General features: G+C 43.3%; 1 protein-coding gene across 9 annotated transcripts in view; it reads right to left on the reverse strand.

Moving 5' to 3' along the window:
- Window positions 1–17,083, reverse strand: part of LOC135921906 (N-acetylneuraminate (7)9-O-acetyltransferase) — a 243,303-nt gene that overhangs the window by 74,140 nt on the left and 152,080 nt on the right. For 6 of the 9 annotated variants that reach the window (XM_065456310.2, XM_065456312.2, XM_065456308.2 and 3 more), the window contains 2 exons: window positions 15,806–15,910; window positions 15,597–15,737 (listed from right to left, as the gene is read on the reverse strand). In XM_065456310.2, coding sequence (XP_065312382.1) covers window positions 15,597–15,737; window positions 15,806–15,910 — 246 coding nt within the window. Of the gene's footprint in view, window positions 1–13,535; window positions 13,860–15,596; window positions 15,738–15,805; window positions 15,911–17,083 lie in introns of those variants that run through there. The other 3 variants (XM_065456311.2, XM_065456317.2, XM_065456315.2) reach the window with 2 other exon arrangements.

Below are 17,083 nucleotides of genomic sequence, written 5' to 3' on the forward strand. Positions count from 1 at the left end.
TTTCCGCATAGACACTGCAATGCCACTTTTTTGTGTGCTCAACAGTCTTTTGTTGCTGAAGTTGGTCATCAGCCCCTCAGGGGAACTGACAGGCGGGATGGCAAACAACGAACACTCAACAAAGGACGTGAACGCCATTTTACTTTTGAGGAATGCGTAAAACGTGAGCCTCAATAAAAAATTCAATTTTGGTGTTTTACATGCCAAAACCACCATTTGATTATAGGGCATGCTGCAGTAAAGAACTATGGACGTTTTTTTTTTAACCATCCGGGGTTCTTTAACGTGCACCTAATGCACGGTACAAGAGCATTTTTTTGCATTTCACGCCCACCAAAATGAGGCCGCAGCAGCCAGAATTCAATCCCACGCCTCCTCTGGCTTAGTAGTGCAACGCCATAGCCACTACTCCCGTGTGCAAAAACTCGAAAGGGCAAACTAAAAGGTACAATAAAATATCAGTAGCATAGTGGTGGATATTACTTAAGATATGTGCTGTCCTAAATTTTTCACTATGAAAACATGACAAAACTGTGGAACTATTCACAACAGTGGTGCAAAAGGTCCGATTTGGTCCTGTAACCTTTGCTTCATAGCTTGGTCATGGCCAAGAAAATTTGTTGGCAGTACCATAATCTCAAGTTTCCGAGACACGATGCAAAGCGTTCCCTCACGTTGTGACAGTGAGTGTTCGTAGTTCTAGAGTGAAATCTGTTCATGCTTACGAGTGCACATCACACTGATAGAACTAATAACCATACTTCGTGTAGTTGTCCCTTTGCTATCGCCATCAAAATTCCTCCTTTCTGTCAAAACTTTTTTTTCTTCTCAGGACGAATATCTGTATCCTTTTAGATGGGTGGGTGGATGGGTGGATGGATGAATGAATGAATGAATGAATGAATGAATGGATGGATGGATGGATGGATGGATGAATGAATGAATGAATGAATGGATGAATGAATGGATGAATGGATGGATGAATGGATGAATGAATGGATGAATGAATGAATGAATGAATGAATGGACGAACGAACGGACGGACGGACGGACGGACGGATGGATGGATGGAGGGAAGGACGGACGGACAGACGGACAGATGAACAGACGGATGGACGAATGGATGCTATAATGTCCCCTTTAGAACGAGGCAGTTGGTTGCACCACCAAGCGATGCCCTACCTATGTTAAAAAAGAAAAAAAAATGAAAAGGAAACAAAAAACCATGATGAATTCCCACAACCAAACTTTCTGAATCCCTATTGTAAACTTTAATTTGTGGGTGCCATCTGATGACGGCTGCAAGCACTAAGCTTGGTCACCCATGGCATCCCAGATTTACAGCGCTGAGCCATGCAGCACATGCAAACCTCTGATGCCGTGAGCCAGACTGATGCATTGCTCTCGGTACGATATGAACCGCACGTGCTGGTGCACATAACCGTGCAATTAGGCTCGACCTTCTTTTGATTTGTTGATAACTGCTTACTGAAAAGATCCACCAGGAATGTTCTGGGATTTTGTGAAATATTTTTTACTGCTGGAACACTGAAAGCTCGAATTAACGAAATTTGCAATTTAACAAAGTTTTTTGCTGCAAGTACAACTTCTACATATCGAGGTTTATGCCTACTACAATTAAAACATGAAGTGAAGCCACATAGAAATTGGAAACGACACATACAAGTAGATGCTCTCAGGGCATTTTGTTGTATATTACTGCAAATTAACATCACAAAATGCAGTGGAAGGACGAGTGCATGCACAATTTTATCGTAGTCACTGCTGATGTCTTTGTCACTATAGGCGAGACCGGTGTCACTCTCCATGCCAGTAAGGTTGTTGGACAAGCAACATTTCAGAGTTGCCCAGTACCCAATCCAGCACAGCATAGCCGGGTTTGATTGTGTGGGTATGAACGTGACCTTGTATGTGGTAGTGTACAGAGCGGTGTTAAAAATAAAGGACTAGTTATATTCGTGTCACAAACCGAAATAAATGAGAATGAGTTCCGAGACTGGACATTCTGAAAAAAAATCACATTATATTCGTGCAAATAAGGTCATTGTCATGATGCAGCAATAGATGCCATTTAAAGGGGCCCTGAACCACTTTTTATCGAAGTGGACAAATGCATATGAAGTTAAATTACGCTATTTCAAAACTACTTTGCCACAAAAAGTACTTCTAAGCATTTAGCAGAAGTGAATTTACTGGCATTCAAGCACACCCTTCACGGTGCTTCCACTCCCTCTTCAATGCCTTGCTCTGTGAAGGCTACGGCAAAGCAGGGTGTGCCCACAATGCTCAGCCTACGGAACGTAACCATGGTGCACAGTTCAAATTTGATTTTGGATGTTCACGTGGACACGACTATTTCCAATTTTGGCACCTACGATGCGCCAAACATGCCAAATGTAGTTGTGCTCAGCTAGCCCCAGTGTGTTATGCTAGTGGACTAGTCGCAGCACCCCGCTGTGGCCACGGTATCTGCGCTACATAGCAGACTGCAAGCTACATGCAGCAGCAGCGTTTCCTCTGAGCACGACAGGGCTAGAATGTCCACTCGCGCACATATGCTCCTGTGTGGCTGTGCTACGTGGTGTGGCCTGGCTTTGTACTGCACCAGCTTGACCGATGGATAGTAGCCCCATCTAACTTGTGCATTTTGAAGCGCTATCAGTAGCTCGATCATCACGAAGCTAAGTCTGCCAAGACGTCTCAACAGGAGCGGCCAGGAGTGAGTGTACGCTGGCAAGCTTGCGTGTGGCCTGAACTAAGTTTCCCGTGGTTAGAGGCTGGTTGAGTGTTCAAAACAAGTTGAAATTAGTTAAACCCAATGGCTACAACACCGATAAGCAGGGTGGCCAAAGTTTATTTACTACACGCATAGCCATGGTAGAGCTTGAGCAGACGATAGTTGGCTTCTTCTGGAAGTACATAATTATCTAAATTTAAAGGCATACTTTCATTTATGTGAGCCTGTTTATTAAACTGTGTCATAAATACACAGTAACAGCAGGAACAAGCGCACTAATTCAAACACCCTTTTTGATTGATGTCAGTTATTGGCCAATAGCAGTTGCACATGGCAATATACTAGTATATTACGAAATAAAGCGTCCAGAAAAGAGTGAGGAGCAGGCTTCTGTTGAAAAGAGGGATCCACACACCATGCACGGCTACAAAATTTGGCTGAGAAGTTCACAGCAGTGTATGCTATATCCGCTGACTGCTTTTTTACTAATCTCAAAGGGTGCTTCAGGGCCCATTTTAACTTTCCTTTTACTGTACATCACTTGAAAACTACGTCGCCATCTTTTAGTGCATATAATGTCATATGGGATAAACTTTTATCAGTTCCTACTTGGCCATGACCACAGTCACATATGTCTATTACAGTAATGTTTATTTTCCATCACATCGATGGCGGAAGAATTTCAACAAACCATACAGAAAATCTGTTAAACAAATACAGAGCATATCATAGCTTTGCAAACAAACAAGAAACAGAAATATAAGGGTGAACACAGAGCCAATACAATTAAAAATTAAAAAATATATTGGAGGATACTTAAGCTTCGCCTTTAAGAGTGGAATGCAATATCATTCAAAGATCCCCGACTGCTTCTTATGCTTCCCAACAACTGCAGCGTATGTAACCGTAATGTTTAACAGGAAATGCTGGCTGCGTATGCTACGCACAAAGGTGGGCTTTCTGATAGAAACGCGGCCTTTGGCGTTGGCCGCAGTGCTGCACAGGTGAGCGCCAGCTAGAGCCATTGCAAGGAATCGGGCGTGCCACTCCATGGCCCCCCGAGATACTCGCGTGCTGATACACACAAATAGCGGACGCTGTGGCCAGTCTATAAATGGTAGAAATGCTGGAAAACGGGTTTCTTTGAGTTTTCTTGTAACAGAATTATGTTTTCTCGTATAGTCAAATTACAATTCGAGTGCTATCATGTCTGTAGGTTGTGTGTAAGTTGTGCTTTACGATCTTTCTACGTATTTTAGCTTGCGAAATTCAATTAGCTCAGTAACTTCCTTGCGCCACATGTAGGGACTGGGTATGGGTGGTTCGAAAATCCTTCGGCTGCAACGAAGTCGAACACCGGATTTTCTGCGACACGGGGCCCTTAACGCTATGGCGTTAAAACTTGGCATGCAAGTCTCTCAGTTCCATCTGTGTAGGCTTGTGTGAATATAAATTTTTTGGTTCGAAGCAAAGTCTAAGGAAATAGGTTGAGTAGTCAGATCTGCATAAAACCTTGACGCAAGAGCCAGATATTAACTAATCTAAAAAAAGCTGATTCTTAACTTGTCAAAAATACCGTATCTACTCGCACAATGACCGCAAAATTTTGTCAAAACGATTGCCGCAAATTCAGGGGCGCAATCATTACGCGGGTTAAATTTCCTGCGAAAAAAATGTTTTCATCTCGCATTTGCTGCGGGATGACAACAGGTTAACAAACAGGTGATTGCCATGGCTGCAGAGCAAGCCAAATGGCGGCTGGGAATGGCGGTCGGCGGAGCAAGCCGAACGTGCCGAACGCGTTTTTTCTTTTCGCAAGTACATTACGTGCATTGAAACAGTTTCTTCCATATCAGTAATGAATAATATCGTTAATATCAGCAAGTCTGCGAAGACGCGACCTCTACATCTGATACTGACACCGACGCCTGTGTTCTCTCTGTTTTTCCACTGCTCCATGTCGCCGACGAGCAGCCTTACTGACTCGTCCTTTCACGCAACAGTATAGTTAATATTGGCAAGTTTGCGACAATAACATAGCCATGTCCACTTTGAGTGGACAGAAACAGAGATGGGCGTGCTTAGCTGCTAGTGACATAGAAACACATGGTGGGTATGCTTCAGAAACTGCGGCATTTGTCTTCACTACTATCCTAATACGGCAACGTTTCTGCTAAAGGTGGACGAATATCTTAGCTGTGTTATAAGCGTCGGAGTATGAATAGGGTACACTTCTAACGTATCAGTGTAAACGTGGCTACTATCGTTGCCGCTCGCGATTTGTTGCATGCCCACAAGTGCAGACGAGAAGAAACGAAAGGCGCCATTTTTGTTGTTGTTGACCACAACCATTATAAAGCGTACAAATAATAAAGCCAAGGCAAGTTTGGTTGCAGTTTTTTTTTTTTTATGGAAATGTGGAAAGTGATGAAAGGAATAAAATGGGGCATCTGCTTAAGAATGTTTGGTGCGTGCGGACCACTTGGTACGTCTTGAAGAGTCATTCGCATAGCATTTGATAGATGGTAAGTGCGATATCATTAGCTAGACTTGGCAAACGACATATTGCTGCAGAAAATTCGGGGTGCGATCATTACGTGAGAAAGAAAAAAAAGAATTTTGACGACAAAACTCAGGGGTGCGATCATGACGCGAGTGCAATCATTATGCAAGTAAATATGGTAAGTTTATCTTTGGAGTCAGTTTATGTTCAATGCACTGTTAGTCAGCTATTTTTATGCAAAAATCCTAGTTCAATATTTAATACAATTCCGGCAGAACAGAAAATTTGTTTACAGGCTCTTGCTTGCCGTTGCGCTTCAGTCAACTGTCCATTTCGTCATGGTTGAGGCCGTGGGAGCATTTAGCATTCTCCCATTGTGCTTCATCACAATGGTGTGAAGTGTGACCTTGACTGTGTGACACCGGCACTTCATGCTGTGTTGTGCAAACTCAACTTGATGCTTTCCATCTACACGTGAACTTAACCCATTCCATTCTGCAAGCAAACATATGAACTTGGTGGGCATAATCACCACTTTTGCGGTCCTCAGTCTAGCCCGCGCACATGATCTGTGGCTCGATCACTGATGAGCGACTTACTTCTCATGATAGTTTACAGTCTACAGTCGTGCCTGCCATGGCTGTTAAGCCTAACCAGCGCTGTTTTGCTGGAGACGTTTTTCGTATTTGCTCGAGTGTTACAAGTATGCATGAGTTACGAGAGAGACATCTGGGAACTTGCGCTTCTCAGAATCTGCCTTCCCCTAGGCATTACCATGGAGTAGGACACGCTTAGCGCTGTCTGTCCGTAGCTAAGCTACACTATGCAACAGCGTATAAACACTCTGGAATGAGCTCACACTCAGTTCACTCTGTTTGTTGGCGCAGCGCTCAGAGCGCTTCACTCGTGATTGAGCGGTCCGCAGTTCAAATTGCCGTGTGCGCTAGGTTTTTCTCTTTCTTTTTAAATTTCATTATCATAATCACCATCATCAGCCTATATTATGTCCGCTGCAGAACAAAGGCCTCTCCCTGTGATCTCCAATTACCCTGTCCTGCACCAGCCGATTCCAACTAGCACCTGCAAATTTCTTAATTTCAAGAGAAAAAGAACTGCGACTTTAGACGAGACAGGAGCGGACAGGAGTGGACAGGACGATCGGTATCCGCTCGTCCTGTCCGCTCCTTCGTCTTACATCCCATCTGAAGTCGCGGTTCTTTTCCTCTTTAAACATGTCAGACCAACTGGCCCAAAGTTCCCCCCTCTTGAATCTTAATTTCATCTTCCCACCTAGTCTTCTGCTGCCCTTGACTACGCTTACCTTTCTCTTGGCACCCATTCTGTAACCCTAATGGTCCACCGGTTATCTAACCTATGCATTACATGACCTGCCAAGCTCCATTTCTTTCTCTTAATGTCGATTAGAATATCAACTATACCCATTTGCTCTCTGATCCACACCCCTCTCTTCCTGTCTCTTAACGTTATGCCTAACGTTCTTTGTTCAATCGCTCTTTAAGTGGTCCTTAACTTGTTCTCAAGCTTCTTTGTCAGTCTCCAAGTTTCTGCCCCATATGTTAGCACCGGTAGAATGCGCTGATTGTACACCTTTCTTTTGAATGATAGTGGTGCGCTTCCAGTCAGGATCTGGCACTGTCGACCATATGTGCTCCAACCCATTTTTATTATTCTGTAAATTTCCTTCTCATGATCAGAGTCCCCTATGATTAATTGACCTAGGGAAATGTATTGCTTCAGACTCTAGAGGCTGACTGGCAATCCTCAACTCTTGTTCCCTTGCCCAGCTATTGATCATTGTCTTTGTTTTCTGCATATTAATCTTCAACCCCACTCATACACTCTCTCTGTTAAGGTCCTCAATCATTTGTTGTAACTCGTCCCCAGTGTTGCTGAACAGGGCAATGTCATCTGCAAACCGAAGGTTGCCGAGATATTCGCTGCTGATCCTCACTCCTAAGCCTTCCCAGTTTAATAGCTTCAATGCTTCTTCCAAGCAAGCAGTGAATAGTATTGGAAAGATTGTGTCTCCTTGTCTGACCCCTTTCTTTATAGGCATTATCATCATCATTTATAATCCCTTAAAGGCCTCTTTTGGAGTATTACATTAAGAGGGAGAAAATATGGGAAAAACCACTGCACCAATACAAATTTGATTAGAAAAGATACATGAAATACACAATAAGATACATAAAACAAAAAGTAAAATATGTAACTAGAAACAGAAAATAAAACCAGGTTAACAGATAAATTGTTCAGAAATTAATAGCTTGAATTTAGTTGAATTGCACTCAATCATGTAAATTTGTTCCAATCTTTAATTGTAGCAGGCAAGAATGGCTTATTAAAGGGACACTAAAGGCAAATACTAAGTCAAAGTGGACTGTTTAAATACCATTCCAGAAACTTCTAATTGCTTGTTTTGTGCCAAGAAAAAGACTTAGTTTATGAGAAAACTAAGTCTGAAAGGTCCAAATACCTTTATCAAAATTCAAATCTCCCGCCACCCAAACGAGGGAGTGGTGACGTTGCATACACCATCACCACCCTTTTCTGCCATTGGTAGTGTGGCGTCAGTGAGTAAAACCGCACCCAACAGATGGCAGTACCAAGCCAAGCCAGAGCAGTGGATTTGTCGCTGCAGCTGCTTTTTAGTCAAGTGGCGTAGACCGTTTTCAACATATAGCGACATTACATGGAAGTTGAATTCTCTGCTACTTGCAGTTTGTGCGAGTTTCGCGAGCCAGCAAAACTAGTGTAGCACTATGCAATAACGAAACCACTGAAACGCGAAAGCGTGGGTGGCGCAGAGTTGAGCCAAAACAAAACCTTTTGACCACCTGCATCGTTGTCAATGGTAATCTCAATTAGTTCTTTTTTCTAAGATGAAATCAGGGTGTCTGCCAAGTTGACATTTACAAATTCCCTGAGTTTTCCAGGTTTTCCCTGAGTGCCTTAGCAAAATTCCCTGAGTGATGCAGAACTATGTTTTATGTCAAACGAGCTGAAACCATATCGCCTGATGCTGTCACTCTCTAGTAAGAATACGACAAAGTTAAAGAAAAACAACTTAGTCCAATTTGAATACTAAGGAGTAGTGTTTATGTTATTCAAAAAGAGAATAGAAGGGAGGGGTTAGTAAAAGGCACAGCAAATAAACTGTCTTCGAAAAAAATAGCAAATCGAGTCGGACATTCTCAAATACGAATAAAAAGGAGATGCATACAGAAGCAAATATTTTAGAACATGAGCTATTTCTATCAACTGATAGCAAGCTCAGTGGTATGAGGCCCGAACTTTGTCACAATTGAGATTCTCTCTCAACAGCTCGTAACTCAACCTCAACTATCCTGACATACTCTCAGCCCATGCACAACGCCTCAGTGTTGTGTTTCACTCCTTTAAAGAGTTGATTTTGGTTTGTATGAGGGACACCTGCATCTCGGCATGAGCCAACACTGTTTTTTTGAGCTCAAGCTCCTTCAAATCGGCGGCAGCACGCTTCCTTTCCCGTTCATTCCTCAATGCGTAGGTCCTTTCTGTTCTTGTCCTCCTTCCACCACTCGTTCGCCGCACAGACCACTTGATGCATCTTCTTGGTCAGTTGCACAGTCCACGTCCAATTTTTTGAACTCCCTAGGGGCCGCGAAAGCATCAGAAAAATCGGCCAGTTGGAAAAAATAAATGCATGTAATTTACTGCCCTTAAGGGCTCAAACCGCCACAGGTACATTCGAAAATGCTCTGAAGGCCTGCCGGTACACATATTAGGCATACTGGTGCTCGTACTGCGACAGGAAATACCAGGTGCATGCGTGTATAATTAAGGAATACATACTGTGTCCCATGGCAATAGCCCCTTCCCACGCTTGTTATGCTTCACTGCAGTACTTTTGCATGTGTTTCACCAAGTAACATTTTTGTACTGAGGCGAAGCTGACTTTTGGGAACCGGCATTATGCAATGCACTGCGCTTTCCAAGCTTCTAAGCCAATCGCGAGGACCACAAAGGCGCAGTCCGTGCCATTGCTGACAGCAACGAATTCTTTCAATAAAAAAATACGGCATCCAACGGCAAGAAGCTTCATAGCGAACGTCGAAGCAGCTAGGCCTAGCGTTGCCGCCGTGGTGGCTACGGCTGCCAGTGGATCTGCGTGCGAGAGCGCCGGTTTGAGGCGGCAAGGTAAGCAAAATGGCAGCGGTGGTGGCTTTGATTAATGCCGTCTCGGACCTGCGGTCACGGCAAAACCTCCAGAAAATCGGACGGCAAAGAGTTCATACGTCCGAAATTTCAGACGTTCCAATACATTGACTCTATGGAGTGGTGCTACGAAGCCGTCCAAATTATCAGGAATCCGGAAAGTCAGTCCCCTCCAGCCGACGACAGGGTGTCAAAGACGATTAATTATGATTCCTGTCTGTTACTCAAGCCAGCATTACCTCGAATTTCGACCCTTTCAATAAAATTACAGCTAATTTTCCCTGATAGAAGCACAAATTCCCCGAGTTTTCCCTGAGGTTTTCCATACTGCTCAAAATCCCTGAGAATTCGCGGTTTTCCCGGTTTTCCCGGTTTTCCCGGTTGGTAGACACCCTGGAAATAGAACCAGACAAGTAGCATTTTATTTTGTCTTATAATGCAATATGAGGATGTTTTTGCAACAAGTGGTTGAGTACTAGTGACAGAATTTAACTGAGGAGTGCTTTTGTCATCAAGCAAATACTTGAATGTCCCAGGGGAGGTCTGTAATCGTGTCTTGCATTTAGCTCAATTTCTCTATTATTAAGGCTCTGTTCACAATAATATTGACGTCTTAGAGATGTTTAAGTACTAATCTACCACTTTAGCTTGACTTAATATTTGCCTTTAGTGTCCTTTTAAAGCTTAGAGTCCAGCCACTTAAGTGCTGAAGGAGTTGAAAAGACAATGCGAAGGAGGACCATGCTTCATAAAGCAGGGAAATTGTAATACAGTTTATGAAAAAGGCATATTCTGGCAATTTTCTGGGGCAACGCTAGCGATGAGAGGTCAAGAGATGATTTTATGACTGTGGTACTGTGAAACTAGTCATAAATTAAAGTGATAAACTGAGCAGTGCAATTCTGAATTGATTCAAGGGAGTTAAGTTTTGATGCAGGTTCCAAATAGCTGACGCATACTCCAGTTTAGTGCAGATTTCCTGACAGATGCGGGACAGAATGAAAGGGATCCCCCGATGTAACCAAGTGAATTGTTAGGGTCAGTGGTAACTTGTTGAACATGACCAGCCCATGACAGATCACTTGAGATGATAATGCCACGGTATCGGTATTAATGAATATAAGATAGAGGTGTTGAGCACAGAGAATAAGGAAACTGACAAAGTGCTTGTGCAAAACTTGTATGAATTTTGAATTTAAATTTGGATACGTTAAGTTTAGCCATCAGGATCACCAGGTCTCTATTTTTTGTAGGTCGGCCGGGAGAATGTGTTGGTCATTACTGGAAGAAAGTAAAGAACATTCAAGACATCAGCAAATAGGCATATGGAGAACGAAAAAATATAGAGGGGCGAGAAGGCAGCCCTGTGGAACTCCTGAAATTACATTGCTAGTTGCCGAATGATGGTCCCCGTTAAATTAAATTCTGGGGTTTTATGAGCCAAAACGCAAGATGATTGACGTAGAAGTTCTGCGGAAACCCGCAAGGTGGGATTGCTACGAACAGGTGGATGTCTCATTTTCCATTTATGCAAGATGATTATGAGGCACGCTGTAGGGGGGCTCCAGATTAATTTACGACCACCTGGTGTTCTTTAACGTGCCCCCATTGCATGGACTTTTTGCATTTTGCCCCCACTGAAATGCGGCCACCACGGCCGAGATTTCATCCCATGACATCGTGCTTGGCAGCACAATGCCATAGCCGCTAAGCCACCATGGCAGGTATGAATCCTGATAGCCATTAACTGAAGGCGATTGGTTATTAAATAATTACTCCGGCAAAGTACGAAGGGGTCAAGTGAAAGGCATGAAAGTTTAGCCATTAGGCACTGATGGGGAATGTAGTCGAATGCCATGGAAGCGTAGGAGAGGCCCGGCCAGCACGGATGTGTTGGAGAAAGTGTGGCAGAAGTCAGATGCTGTTTTTTTGCAAAGGAGCAGTGGAACCCCAAACGTCAGCGTTGCCATAGCAACTGTGCTCCTGAAGCTGTCACTGCTGCTCTCGACCTCTGAAAAGTGAGAAGTTTTCTCAGGCCGTGTGTTTCTCGCAGCACATTCTGTTCACGAGACAGGCTGACTTTGGAGCATGGTGTGTAAGCTTGAAAGTTGTACTTAGGGTCTATGAGTGTAAGTGTCAGCCAGCAATAGAGACATGCAAGTAATCACGGTGCATCTCTGTCGTCTTCTTCAATGTGGCACGGAACAGCACAGGAGCGAGTCTGCTTCACTAAAACTGTTACAGAAGTTTCGCAGCCTTGTTCCGACGCACATTAGCAGTCCGCACTTCCAGTGGCTCGTAGCAATGCAAGTTCGAAGCTTGCGCCTATCTGCTCCAGCCAGTTGATAGGAGGCGCAAAGGGAGATGGCACATCAACATGGCTTTCTTTTTTCTTCTTTTTCTTTTTTTTCCTATTTCTTTTTCTTTTTAATTTCTTTTTTCCAGAGTGTTGCAATTGGCAGTGTGGCTTATAAGCTTAAAATAAGTATATTAATTCGGTTGGAATACTTCGAAAACTTCAAACATTGAACAGCATAATATTCAAACGAATATTCATAACATTGAACATTTGCACAAGCCTACATCGGTGTACACAGTAGGAAATCTAAGCCGATTTTCATGTATTAGTTAAGCAGTGTCAGAAATATGTAGGTCAGTTAATCTTTTGAATAACTTGTTTTTGAAGTTACCACTTTCCACATTTATTTGTGCTGTGTATTTAGCAATGTAATGTTTTGCTGTAGATGAAAAAGATCATGTAAAAAATTTTGATTTGATTTTCTTGAATTTAGTGCTTGATTAATTCACGACAGTGAATTTATATTTGTAGAGTTTAAGAACAGGTAATATTATCGCCTGTTGAAACAACTCGGCATGCACATCATATGGTAAATTAAAAAGCATTCTGATACACTTTTTTTTTGTATGAGGTGAAGTATGTGAAAGCTTGTGAAAGTTGTGGGGGGCCCTCTATCAAAAAAGCATAAGAAACGTATGAATAAAAAAGTGATCTATAAACTTCACTTTAAATGGCAACACAACTCTGCAGTTGTATGTTTCAACATGCTGTCAATATGTTCGTTGCAAAGCATATTGTTTGAAAACGTAACAATATGATTTATCACCTCTATTTCAGTAGTGTGACATACAAGATGCAAACTATCATCTCTGGCCTATTTTTTGGTATGATTACTACAGCCTTTGTTTTACTTTTATTTAAGCCTAAATTGTTAAAAAGTTACCCGCCCCTTGGCTTTACAAGAAGCTATGGGACATTCTTTCCTGCAGTGTTGTACTTTCTTCAGCTGAAAAAAATAATACTGACATTATTGGCATGTAGAATGCATGTAACATTGGAATAAATGTGAATTAGATCCTTTGTGTATGTATAAAAAGAAGGGGCCTGAGGATACTTGGAACTGTATCGTGCAGACTACACATGTATCAGCTTGCACTTACATTTCTTGCATTCCATCTAAAAAATGCAGTAGAACCCCGGTTATACGTCCCCCGGTTTTGTGACGATCCGGGTTTTACGACGGATTAGCGCAGTCCCGGCAGAGTCGCCATAGAAGCAATGCATTAAAAACGCCGGTTATCCGACACAATTTTACGCCGGACTTGCGTTATACGACGACCCTCGCGAAGCGCGGGACAGAATGGCGGACGAAAGAAAAGTGACGCGGGTCTTTTCGAAGAAAATACCCTAGCGCCTTTCCTCCTCCACAATCACTTTCTCCCTCTCTTCTTGGTGGCGCCGCCTGTCGTCACGTTGGGGAAGCGTTTCTCTCCTTCCAATTTCCCAGCAGCAGATTCCCAACAAGGTAGCGTGGAGAGGCCTGGGTTTATCGCACGTGCTCTGATGCCGGCTGGATGCCGGCATCATTAAGTGCATCAAGCAAGGGTACCGGAAGCGGTTAGTGCAGCGTCGGCTGGAAGCTATGGAGCGCAGCGAATCGGAAAAAATGATCACTGTGCTCGAAGACACGATTTTTATTGCCAGTTCGTGGGATGCAGTGTCACGAAGCACAATCACTAACTTGTTAAATCACTGTGGGTTTAAGCGAGAGACTGCCTCCTCTGCTGGGGACACAACAACTTCGATGCCGCTCGAGGCTGATGCAGGCTTCGCCGACGATTTTGAGGGTTTAAACCTCACCACGACCTTCACCAAGTACGTGGAGGCCGACGACAATGTTGCGATCTGCGGCGAGGTGTGGCTGGATGACGCCATCGAGGAGGCTTTGCCTAGTGACGACACCGCTGTGACATCGGACGAGGACTACGATGACGCCCCAGATGCCGTGCTTGCGCCTATCACATTCGCCGAGGTGCTACGGCCCATAGACGGCATTCGGAACTTCATCTGTTCACGCGACGCTGCAGAGGACCTCCTTTTGGACGTTGCCCAACTCAAGCGAAAGCTCTTTGTTCACGGATCAAGCAAGGTCCAAAAGAAACTTACTGACATTTCTAAAGTTCGCGCCAGCTGACAGGAATCGCGGCAGTGGGCAGTGAAGTGCAGTAAAGGTTCGTTTGAATAAAGCATGATTGGTACCTGTACTGCAGCATTAATTCTTATCGCATTTACTTTTTTGGTAATTTGGGTTTCCAAGCCCTGCAGAGTATGTTAGTAGTTTACATTAAAGTTTCTCGTAAATCTGTTGCACGAAATAAGTAGTATTTTTATAAGTATAATTTATGTTCGGATTTTACGACGCCCGCATTTTACGATGCTTTTTCGCGGTCCCAAGAAAGTCATATAATCGAGGTTCCACCATACATGGTGTCAGAAGTATTATTACCTTCTATATTGCACATTGTCAGGAAATTTTTGCATGTCAAAGTCATGCTCAGTTCATATGATGGTTACAATAAGCAGTGTTACTGTAAATATGCTCACCTTCCCACAAAGTAAATTTCTCGAACTGCTGCATTCAGATTGCTATGAAGAATAACGTAACCTCTGGCAGCCAACTATGAACACTGTTATTCAGTCATCGCTACCACTGATCTCATTGTTTGATAAGCTCACCTCAGTGGCGCCCTCTAAGCTGGTCTTCCTCCATGCTGCCCATTCCCGTTAACTTGAAGCACTTGACAGTCTCAAATGAAATCGCACGCATTCAAAACCACAAGCACGCTTCTTGCAGCAAGCATAATGGAGCTAAACAATAAGCCCTGTGCTGCATAATCCGTCAAGGTATGGTGACAACAATGATGCAATCATCAGCAAAAATACATGCCAGCTAGTAGCAGATTGCAAAAATTAACCATATGTGGGTACCCACGTGACAGTTCATGAATTTTTTTTTTTTTCAATTTTTCACACTCCGAACTGGTGTTGAAAGCTTAAGGTAAGGGTAAGCCTTGCATGAGTAAATATAGCACACCTGGTAAGCTCAACTTTCACATACTTTTTTGGAAGACTAACGGTTAAAATCAAGTATAAAATACAGAAAAATAGATACTGGTCATCAACCTTGGCAACAATGTTACAGTTCACTAACCAATTGTCATAATGACATTTTGGGTGCATCATTTCCAGAAAGAATTACGGGAAAAAATGAGCATTCCAGCCCAGACCAAATAAAAATCTGACGATGTGACTGCAGAAATGTGCATCAAAGTGCTGTTTTATGTATTAAACTACCTCCAACACTAACAAGCCCTCAAATCTGGTGAAAAGCCACTCAGTGAGGACAAGTGTGCATCCCTTTCTACTGCAGATATTTCTGAGCTACTAGAGGCTTTGTTTACACTAAGCCAGAATGTCAACATGTGATAAGACTTCTGTAGATGGTCAGACTTTGTACTTAAAATTATTTTTCTTTTTTTTTTCAAGGACCTCTGTGCTCAAGCTCCAAGAAAGCAGTTATTGATTGCTTACATAGCCTCTGCTCCATTTCGCACTTTTGAAAAACATGGAGCTCATTTACATATTTTATGCCTTCTTACTGCCCATTGGGCCGGCATCTGCTCTATGCAAGTACACAGCAGGCTCTGGACAGTAGCTGCCACAGTGTGGACACAGTGGCGAGTAGTGTGAGCCTAGAAAAGCACCATCACTTGGGACAGCAACGTATTCCGTGATATCATTTGGGATGCTGCACTGACCCCGAGTCCCAGCAAGGCTCCAAAGGCAACTGTGAGGGAGAGGCCCCGGGAGAACAGGTTCCCATGGTGGTGGTCCCCAATGACCCGGTACTGCCGCAGCAGGTAGTGCGCAAAGCCAAACAGCATGCCGCTTGCCACACTCTGAAATGAGTATCACTATACAGGTACAGCCCAAGTTTGGCTTCCACCACAAAACGCTAAACACTCACATAGCGGTCAATCTTCCACCGGAACCACCATTCCTTTATGGAGTCGTCTGTGGTGACAAACAGGGCCTTCCAGGGTCGTGTGACAAATATCTTCTCAAAGAACACCTGCACCAGAAAACGAGCCTTTCTTGCCATCATGCATGGGGGGTCAATGGTGCAAGAACATGCACCCCCAACTGCTGACTGTATTTTCACAACTTCCCACCAGGCATGTCATTCACTCTACACAATCTTTCCCAGTGCACTAATTAACTAAAGCTACCCACAGCTGGTAACCTAGCATGGATAGGATTTATAACACATGCTAAAGAGAAGAAACTTGGGCACTGATTTTACAGCGATCACTACCCTAGTCATATTTTATGTATGCATTGGCTGGAATCCCAAAATGTTTTGAGACAAGTTTTAAAAAAATGTGCTTTCAAACCTAGCTGGTCCAATAGCCATTGTGCCAATGCTGGTACAGCCCACCGAGCTACGATTGTCAAAAACTATGCTTGCCTACAAACCAGCAGCAAGGTCAAAGATGGGATAAATTGGCAGGTTAGCTGCCATTAGGAGAATTGGCCCAAGTAAAAAAGAAAGATATGCACATCCAACAAAGCAATCAATTAAATGCTTTACAACTAACGGCAATGCGATCAGTTTTGTTTTCTTTCCCGCTACACAATGCGACATCTCTCAGTGTTAATGTTTATTTGCTTGAGAGGTCACAACTTTATTAATTTTTACGTTTAAGCACCAATATACCACTCGCAAGTTATGCCCAAATGCAAACACCAAATTGGGCAGATGCACAGTGCGAGACATCAACATAGCAATGTTACAAGAACCAAGTCAATGCTTGCCAAGGGAAGAATGGCAATGACATGCACAGAAAAGCGTGACATGCATTCAAGGATTCTGCCCCTCCTCTTCTGTCACAACACTGGCACATGCCCAGTGTTGGCTACATTGAGGATACATGCGCTGAATAATGCCCTATTCCATTAACACATCTGTGACCTTTACCCATGCGCTGACATTATTTGTTCAGGTTTTATGTAGTCAAGGGTTCGATGGAAGCCCGTCTGCTCAGGATGAAGCATGAAGCAATAAAACGATGGACACCTACCAAAAGAAGTACTAAAAAAGAAATAAATCTAAAAGACGTTTCGGCTTCCCTATGGAAGCCTTGTTCACAATGGGATGAAGGGAAGTTCACGGAAGCTTATACGTACAGAAGCTTATATACTTCAGAATGCGACATAAGCAGCACATGTATGATGGGGGGAGGGT

The sequence above is a fragment of the Dermacentor albipictus genome, chromosome 1 (genome assembly GCF_038994185.2).
Source record: "Dermacentor albipictus isolate Rhodes 1998 colony chromosome 1, USDA_Dalb.pri_finalv2, whole genome shotgun sequence".
In the NCBI taxonomy this organism is placed as follows: domain Eukaryota; kingdom Metazoa; phylum Arthropoda; class Arachnida; order Ixodida; family Ixodidae; genus Dermacentor; species Dermacentor albipictus.